The sequence below is a fragment of the Macrobrachium rosenbergii genome, chromosome 23, assembly GCF_040412425.1.
Source record: "Macrobrachium rosenbergii isolate ZJJX-2024 chromosome 23, ASM4041242v1, whole genome shotgun sequence".
Classification (NCBI taxonomy): domain Eukaryota; kingdom Metazoa; phylum Arthropoda; class Malacostraca; order Decapoda; family Palaemonidae; genus Macrobrachium; species Macrobrachium rosenbergii.
The window spans coordinates 53,444,732-53,454,438 of record NC_089763.1 but is presented as its reverse complement, the minus strand read 5'-3'; the positions used below and the strand labels follow the sequence as shown (position 1 = coordinate 53,454,438).

General features: G+C 41.5%; 1 protein-coding gene across 2 annotated transcripts in view; it reads right to left on the bottom strand.

Moving 5' to 3' along the window:
* Nucleotides 1-463: 463 nt before the first annotated feature.
* The window catches only part of LOC136851637 (major facilitator superfamily domain-containing protein 3-like), a 59,199-nt gene continuing 49,955 nt past the window's right edge, over nt 464-9,707 (bottom strand). For both annotated transcript variants that reach the window (XM_067126034.1, XM_067126035.1), the window contains exons 4-5: nt 3,956-4,104; nt 464-1,458 (exon numbers count right to left, since the gene is read on the bottom strand). In XM_067126034.1, coding sequence (XP_066982135.1) covers nt 556-1,458; nt 3,956-4,104 — 1,052 coding nt within the window. In that variant the 3' untranslated portion in view covers nt 464-555. The remainder of the gene's footprint in view (nt 1,459-3,955; nt 4,105-9,707) is intronic.

Here is a 9,707-nt window from a genome sequence, read left to right as displayed (position 1 = left end):
GCACTTGTGAATTTTACCTTGAATTTTTTTTGCCATAATTATCTTTAATTTGTCTTTAAGAAACATTCTAAACAAGCAGAACAGTTTGGTTTTGCAGCACATGTGCACAGAATTTACCTCTACCACATTTGAGTCATGGAATAGTATTCCACCATACAACATTGAGCAATAAAACTTAAAACTCCTCAGATATGCATTTTGTTCTTTACTCATGACTGACATATCTTCCAGGTGATTTTCGAATAGTAATACTGCATCTCTCAAATGTATTACATGGAGTGAAGCAACAGTAATGATTAACCACTTCATAGGGAGATAACATTCCCTTAGGTAGCAGAACCTCTGGTGTGACTTGCACAGCAGACTGTAGGCAATACTCAAATATGCTAATATTCAGTATACCATACTGGATTCTATGCTCAATGTCTTTCTTATGCTATAGGAAAATTACTTTCAGTGAAGCTTCTTTTGGGAAAGGTTTTTATTAGAAAAGATACACATCTGGTTTCTGATAAGCTATGCTTATTTAAACTTAGTTTGATAACAATTATGCACCTATTCAGTTTTCATGTGTACTAAATCTACTGGAATGTGTTGTAAAATATATATGGGAAATATGGCCAACACAGCAAAAGTGGCAAATGAGGATGCAATCCCAGCATAATCAATAATAAAACCAGCAATAATGGCAAACAGTAATTTCCCAGCAACTTCTATTGAAGCCAACAAACTATAATGACTAGCCTGAGTTTTTTTCTCACAAAGACGACTTGTCTGCATCATGAGTGTAAATGATACTGTTGATATTACTCCACTGCTGTAGCTAAGAGAACAGATTGATAATACACCCACTGCATAGACAGTCAGTAAGCTATCCTTCTCATCAAAAAAATTAAAATTCCACATTAATATTAGAACAAACTGTAATAAAATAGAGAAAAACCTATACAAAGAAAAATAAAATAATTTATCTCTTATTTTGTGAGGTTTATTTGACACAATGCCGCCATGTAAAGAGCCTAAAATTGACAAACCCTGAGACAAAGTACCATTCCATAATGCCAGCTGGTTTTTAGTCATTCCTCTGTCAAGGAGAAATAAAGGCATATTATTAACAGCACCTCTCTCACCCATCTTATACAGTAATACATAAATACTCAACCAGAGTGTTCCCGGAGTGCTAACAACATCTTTTAAGATAGCTAGTATCTCATTCACTTGAGAGTCATTATGGTTTAGTTCCTTGTGCTTTTCATCGTCGTCTTGACCTTTGTCTTTCGTTTCTTTGGTTTCCTCTTCTGAGCTTTCATCATCTTTGGCAGAAACTACAGTAACCATTATTGCAGTTAGTAGGTACGTAAGAGCAAGAACAACAAGAGTCATTGACCAATCCAGGATAGACATTAAATACGTAAATCCAGCTCCTCCTACAAACCATCCGACTTTATACATCACAACCTGATGAAAAAAAAAAAATATTGACAAAAAACTTTTTACTTCTGTCAAAACATTATAAAATGCTTCATGTATTATTAACAATAATATTTGAAATTTTTTACACCTAAATTTTTGTAACATAAAAACAATTGTTTTGTATGATTTAGTTAAACATTTGTTCTGACACCAAGAGGGAAATCTTGCATATCACTGGAGACAAGGTCAAACCTAAATGTACGGACTTGATTTATTGCAAATGCTTTTACATATTAATATGATATGAAGATAAGTTTCTATGTCCAACCCATTAGTTACAACTCACTCATATCTGCAGTTACTAAATTACAAATCCTAGAAACTTCATTCTCACTCAAAAAGAAAATCTTCTCCTAGCCAGCAGTACTGCACATGTGCCATGGGTAGTTACTTTTTGTGGCTAAGGAGGGGTACTAGTGAAAACAAAAATTTTCCTTTTAATACATGCATGTTGTGTGGACATCCAGCCTAGTGTTGCCCTGGGTCTGTCATCACCACTCGTTGTCACCTGTTATCCCTCCGTAGCCCCACATGGTCTTTGATGGTTTTGGTTAATTCAACAATTGCTGTCACAAGATTTCATCTCCAAAGTTCTAGAAGTTTCCAGTCTGTTGTGCAATTTATTGATAAACAAATCAGGAAGCAGAAGTTGCAAGAATCCCCATATAAGGAAATTGATGATCATTGAAAGTCTCATCATTAGCCCTGCCCATTTAGGTGTATTAAAGCTCAAATAGGATCGCCCTCAGGAGGACAGAAGGCCACAGAGAGCAGAGGATGCCCTTTGGAAGTTTGGAAGTTTATACCACAGATTGCCTGTCTCACCTTGTATAGAACCATCTTGTCTTCTATGGACTAGCTGTCAATGCCCCTGCATCAGAGGATAACTGAGAAGGTATGTACCTAAGAATCCATTTTATAGTCCTATCTTGAACACCATTCCCCCTATTTTCAACTACTTTCATTTTCTTAGTACTATGGTGTGCATAAAGTTGAATGAATGCAAGAATCCTTTTAATTTTCTTATTGTAAATAAATACATTGTAATGTTGTTTGAATTTTTTTTTTGTATCCTTTTACCGTTTCCAATTGTTGGTGTGGCATTCCTTTACTTAAGAAAAATTGGTAAGAACCTAACAATATCTTTACATATTGTAGATAAATATACTGTACTGTTGTGTACATTTTCTTTCTGTATCCTTTTACCCTGTTTCCAATTGTTGGTGTGGCATTCCTTTACTTATGAAAAATTAGAAATAACTTGACAATTAAAGTCCAAATTATAACAGTAGCAACCTTGCCATGATTTCCAATGGTGTAACCACTTGGGACAAGTAGAATGCAGAAAGAAACAGGATGACTGGGATGAAAAAAAGAATTTATTATATCCAGAAAAATCCTATGCCTAGAGGCAATGCCCTGCCTGAGTATGTTGAGAGAAAAGAAGGGGAAGAGAGAAACCTAAAGAGAAAATTTTAAGAGGGATGAAAGAGCGGCTGTATGAGAAAAGAAAAACTGGAACTAGAAAGAAAGAGAAGGGAAAGAGCGTAAACATAAACGTGAAATTGCAGAGTTAGGGGCCCAGCTCAAGGCAACAGTCTGTTAGGTAGCAAACACAACAGTAATGTGTCGTTGAACAATGAAGAAAGTGGTAGCTTAAGTACAAATGCAGTGTTATTGTTATGTCTTTTGAAAGGTGAATGAACAGAATAAGCTCTCCTTAAAGCATGAGGTCTTTGTATCTGCAGTCAGTCTTAAGTGGTAGAAGTGCTTTCTGTCTATACCTGCATGTCCGAGGAAAAGAGCAAAGTTCATGATAGTGTGAAATTATTCTTAGTGGATACAGGTTAGTACAGTACTAGAGTGTACTGTAAGAAATTTAGGAGTTTGGTAAGGGACGTTTCAAAATAGTATGTATGGGGAGTATGAAAAGATATTAGAAAGCTATGCTATCAAAAAACTTAATCATCATCACGGAAAAAGACAACAGCCAGCAGTTTTTAGTGCTCAGTTTAAAGGGAAACAATGCTGGCAGATAGCAACGTTGGTTACCTGACGATTTCTTGTGTTGTAAAGGCTTGATAGGTTTTTGATTAGGAAGCACAATATTAACAAGAAGTAACACTACAATTTTGAGACTGTGCACATTAAAAAAGGTAACACTGCAATTTTGAGGCTGTGCACAATGTTCTGTTTTTATGAATTTCTATCGAACTTTAATGCAATGTTTGGTCACTGTGTTACTAGCCCTAGGTGAAAAATTAGTACATTTAATTTTTAACTGTCTGAACAAGTGGATATTTAAAACAAGCAGGACCAAAAATTAAGACTAATATTTAATAATCAGAAAAAAGTAGGAATGATCTGAAGCTCTTTTACACTCTTCAGGTCCTTAAAGTAAGCATGTTTCATCTACATGGCAGTCATGAGTACTGTACTGTTCCACTATTTCATCCCCTAAGCCTTTGAGTTACCTACTAACCTGAATGCTATTTCCTAATCCAAGCTGTTCCTCTGGCAACATCTGAATAGCCATACCATCAACTGTGACATCTTGAACAGCAGAAAATGCATTCAGAAAGAAAAGCATGCATCCAATACCAAAGACATTTTCTAGAGCTATATGTGACCCTGTAAGAAAGAAAATTACCATTTAATGAAATAATTACTATTCCCTTTCTTTTGCTGTATGGACAGAACAAACAGATAAGTTAATTCTCAGAGACATACTTTATTCTAATTTAAAGCACTTAAGATAAGTTAATTCTCAGAAACATACATTATTCTAATTTAAAGCACTTAAAAAGAATAAATGAGGAAAAAAAATTACTGAGAAAGAGAAAGCAATTAGGCAGGGACAGAAGACATACAAATCTCTCTTGGCAGGAACTGAAGACATACAGACCAATACAGCATAGTCAGAACACAGAAATACAATGCAATAATAAAAGTACATAATGTAATAACCAGAAAAATAAAATAAGAAAACACAAAGGCTGTTAATTAACAACTCTATACAGTACTATTAACTGTGCCAACTACTAATGTGGAAGGACAAAGACAAATAAGAAACCATTCTTTAATTTGCTCCCCTGCCAAACAGAGAGGAAGAAGCTCCTCCCCCTTTCATTCACATCCACATCCTAAAATCCCTGACGCAGAGTAATGGAACCTTCCCTCCCCATTTAGGAAAAAGGTCAAACAGAAAGGAAATGACTGGAGAATTTAAGCTAACTGAAAAAAAAAAAAAAAAAAAACTGGGGTGCAAAGTTTGATTGTCATTCTATTGTATGCTTACAGAGTTTTCTTTTAAAAATACTGCATTTATAACATCAAATTAAAAACCAAAAAATTCATTAATAAACAACAAAGGTTTCTAAGGTTTTCCTTAAATGAGCTCATACAAAAATTTTTTTCTGCAAACATGTAAAAATCACAATTTTTTAAAGTACATTGTATTTTTCCTAACTATACAAACCTGAGGTCCTTTACATTAGGAATTACTTACAGCAAAGCTGGAAATGCCCGTAAAACTCTTGGACAATGTGGTTAGGCAGTAATTACCATCCGGTATGCAGGAATACATTCACGTTTGCCTTTCGGCCCAGGTTTCAGATTGAGGGGTGGCATGAAGTGGGCATAAAAATGTAATGTAAAGGGCCTCAGGTTTGTATAGTTAGGAAAAATACAATTTACTATAAAAAATTGTGATTTGCTCCTACACGATATACAAAACAATCCGGTCCTTTACATTAGGAAGACTCACTGGTTGGAGGGAGGAATCTGAGCGAGTCTCTTTGAACTGACTGTTCTGCACACCTGGTCGAAAGAGCAAGGTGGAGTACCGTGCCTCTGACATATTGCTCTGCAAGATAAAAGGTCAAACATCTGGACCTTTTTGAATGAGTGAGGAATCATAACTCATACGAAAACAGACTAGGAAGAATCTAAAGAGTTGGAGGCAGTAAGGTAAAGACCTGAAAAAGGGTTTCCCTTGCCAGGATCTAATTCCTCCCCTTGCTAGAGGAAGGAGCAGGATTGCTTCTATGATTCTAGAGAGAAAACAGAACAGGTGCTCGATGTGTAGACTTAATGCATCAGACGCCAGTTCCAGCAAGTGTCTGTTCGCATCCCATTCTCAGCCCGAAGGAAGAGAAGAAGTAGGACAAGGAAGAGGAGGAGGAGAGGCCAGTCACTCTCGGAATCCTTCTCACTTCCGGAATCATACACCTTAAGCAAGATGCTACTTGTCCTCTTAAAGGAGCCGCATAAGAAAACACAACTCATTGAGCAGCCACCACAGGACCAAGGGAAAAAGGTTCCAAGTAAAAGTAAGTATAGCTTAGTTTTACCAGACCACTGAGCTGATTAACAGCTCTCCTAGGGCTGGCCCGAAGGATTACACTTATTTTACGTGGCTAAGAACCAATTGGTTACTTAGCAACGGGACCTACAGCTTATTGTGGAATTCGAACCCCCTTTATAGCGAGAAATGAATTTCTATCACCAGAAATAAATTCCTCTAACTCTTCATCAGCCGGCGGCAGGAATCGAACTCCGGCCCATCGAATGACGGTCTGAAGCTCAACCAACTCGGCCAACAAAGGGCTAAAGGTTCCAAGTGCCTGTGGGCAAAGACCCGAAGATAAAGACATAAATGTTGTCTAATGAGACCACATCTTGCTTCCAGACCGACAGAATCTTCTGGAATGTGAGGGATGGAGCAGGCCACAGACTTCATGAGCTCTCGGGTGAAGTGTACAGGTGTCGTTGTCGCCAGCTGTAGAGTACATCCTTCCGATCGCCTCATGAAGCCAGAAGATAGATGTGTCCTTAGACACTTCTTCCTTGGGAGAGTCAGGACTAGTGAAAAGGCAAAGACATCCAGGTTAAGGATGTCGAGCCTTTTCGGAAAGTACTGTAGCACCCTAACAGGACAAAGCAACTGATCTGGGTCATCGATTACAAAGTCCAAGGAGGAAGAGATCAAAGATTCGAACTTGGCAATAGATGCTGACAGATTCAGAGTCCACGACGAGATCCGAGATGGAGTCGAGGCATTAATCTCAATCCCCTGTAGGTCCATGAAGATTGTCCATCCTCTACGCCAAGGCTGGAGCGAGACGCAAGATGGTCTTGGGAGGCTGGTCCCTGTCTGACAACGCTCACAAGGGAACATGTGAAGCACGAGACAGGAACCCTAAACGAGAGTACATGCCAGCCAGGGACCAGAGGCCCCTGGGATGGAAAGACCAAAAGAAGCTTCTCATCAGTACCTAAATCTCGACTGAGGAGAAAAATGCTACTTTCAGATGGAAGACCAGGCCAGATAAGGCCGACGTCTTTCACAACTGAATTGGAGAGAAGCAACCCTTGGTGGAGAAGACAAGGAAGTCCATGACTTGCTGAAGAGCAGCTCTGACCAGAGAAAAAGTCCTGCCAAAGACACCAACCAGCAAAAACAGATTCAATCCCTGGGTACTGCTGCAGAGGATGATAGAGATATCCAGCTACCTCCGTTGCCGTTTGGTGAAAAGCCTATGCTTGCAAGGAAAGCCAGATAGTCACTAGTCATGAAGGCACAGGGATTGTACTACCTGAGGAACCACTTCACGTGGCGCTGACACAGAAGGTCGGGTTGGGGAGGAACTCTTCTTGTTGCCTTGGAAGCAGAGCTTGCAGGTCAGGCAAAAGGCGAAGTCTTCCAGCATTCATCTAAATTCAGGTGAATGACACTTGCTGAACACTCCGTGAATTAGACAAACATGAAAGGAAGGTGAAGACGTTGAGGTTGTCCCACAGTGTCAGCATGCATCACTGTAGTGGCCCATGGGTCTGGTACATTGGAGCAGACGACCTGCAGACTTCTGTGAGCTGGGAAGCAAACAGAAGGGTGATAGGCAGCCCTCAAGTTGAGCAATCTCTCTGTGAAGAATAGAGTGAAGGAAGCTCTCTGTCCCTGTCACTTGATGCCAAAGGCTGAGCTTGTCTGCCCATATATCCCACTGCCTGGAATGTATCTGGCTGACGGCTCTACAGAGTGCACCACAGTTCACTCGAGCACCTGCAGTCAACCGAAGTAACGAGGGAAACGAGACCCTCCTGTTTGTTGACATATGGCACTACTGTGGTGCTGTTGCCCAACAATGCCACAGAGTATCTCGAAACTGATCCTGAAACTCTCAGAGGGCCAGGAAACCGCCATGAGTTCCAGGATGTTGATGAGAAGGTACTTATCGTCTTGATTGCACACCTCGAAGACAACAGTCTTACAGGTGTGCGCCTATTGCCGGGTTGGTGCATCTGAGAACAGAAGCATGTCTCAAGGAGAATATGCAGACATATTCAGAGGCTCCACTTGATCAAGCACCAGCCTAATCCTCCCTCATCCTTCAAGAGAGGAAAGGATTAAGAACTGGAGGCAGATCTCCTTCATTCTCCATGAAGAGAATCAGAAGGTAAAGTGCCCCTGAGAGGATACCTTCTGCAGTGATGACAGGTCACTGAAGATGACTAGCTCTAGCCAGGCTGTCTGCTCCCAAAGTCGGAGACATGGGAGAGGAGACGGAACAGAAGTTCAATGAAAGGTGGCCGAGATCCGGAGAAATAGTTACTTCTCCTAAAGGATATCCATTGCCAGGTCTCGGCTATGTTGTTGTCATATAGTCCAATGACTTGACAGTCATTCCTTCATCAAGGCACCAACAGGAGAACGCCATTCCAAGCATTCTCCCTTCCTCTCTTCCCTTTGCCCTCTTCCCTATGGAAAGAGGGTTGAAAGAGACACGTATGCACACTTCCTAAGAAGCAAGTGAGGAAGGCTGGGTGTTCTGCGAGTGCCCTTGGAACCTGAGACTTCTTAGGAGCTGAGGAAGGGCTAGGCTACCGTTGTCTGGAGAACAAGGCAGTTGCCCTGGCATGTTCCTTGACTACTGTGATGTCTACCTACTCTTTGCAGAAGGGGGGCAGAACCAAGTAAAGGTCCATTCCTGAGGGAATGTGATGACTCAGGACTTACTTGACTGGAGATCAGAATAAGGACAGTGTCCCTCTTCTTAGCACCAGAATTGCCCACAGGTTGCTGTCTGGTGCTGGGTAGGCGAACCCACCCTCAGACTGGAACAGTCTCTAGAAGGCAGAGGCCTCTCCAGGAATGATTGTATCCGAGGAGGCATCGTATCCAAGGAGGCAAAGCCTTGAAAAAGTCAAGGATCACAGATTCAACAAGAGACTACCTGGAGGAACACCATAGTGGTGTCCTCCAGGTTCGCCGCCTCTTGTTGCAAGAGGGAACACCCTTCGCGGCAAAGAGAAACAGTGAGAGATCCAAGTCCAAACAAGCCAGAAACAGGACAATCTGCTAGTCGGCACAAGACCCCTTCAAGGCAAGAAGAATCACTTCTGTTGAAGAGGAGGAAGGGGGAAGGAGCTTGATTGGCTGGCTTGACCAAAATGAACTCCTTGTCCAGGGAAAAGGCATTCATCTGGGCAAGAAAGCCCTTATAGCAAGCAAGGATTGTGGCAGCCCCAACAAAAGCCCTGCAAGGAGCAGTGAAGAGTACTCACAGGGGTTGCCCTGCAAGGAGCAGTGAAGAGTACTCACAGGGGTTGCTGTGGTCTTTCCCCGAGATCATCGTGCTGACGAATCGGCACGAAGATCTCTGTAAAAAGAAAATCGAGGGTGTCCGCAACCCAAAGAAGAAGACCCTCGAGTCCTCCTGGGGTGCGACACTCCTGATCTCTTCTTAGAAGGGTAGAGGGATAACCTCGCCAGAACCCAGAAAACCATCCTCGACTTCTTGAATGTATGGTGAGCCGATCCGAGAACCGAGCCCGAGACATAGATCCTTGTAGCGGAACTCTGAAACGAAACACAACACTTCAGAGTCCTCTCTATCCAACTCGCATCCCCCAGCAGCAACTGAAAGGGTTTGAAGAAAGAGGAGTGGAGAAAAAGTACTCTTACCTGTCCTGCTAAAAGAACCAGCAGGAGAGGCAGACAGCGGGTAATCATCAACCAGAGGTAATGACAGGCAGGACCAAAGAAGGCAAGCGCTAACACCATGGTGAAGTGCTAACCTGAAGAGAGTGAAACTTCACTTGGGTTGAGTCTCCTGAAGGAAGGAGAACCTCAACAGCATTCGGTTCGCTGTACCGAGCGAGCCGAGCCAATCAAGTAGACTCAAACAGGCCTGGGTGCACAAGCCAAACTGCACAAGCCAATTACGTAAATG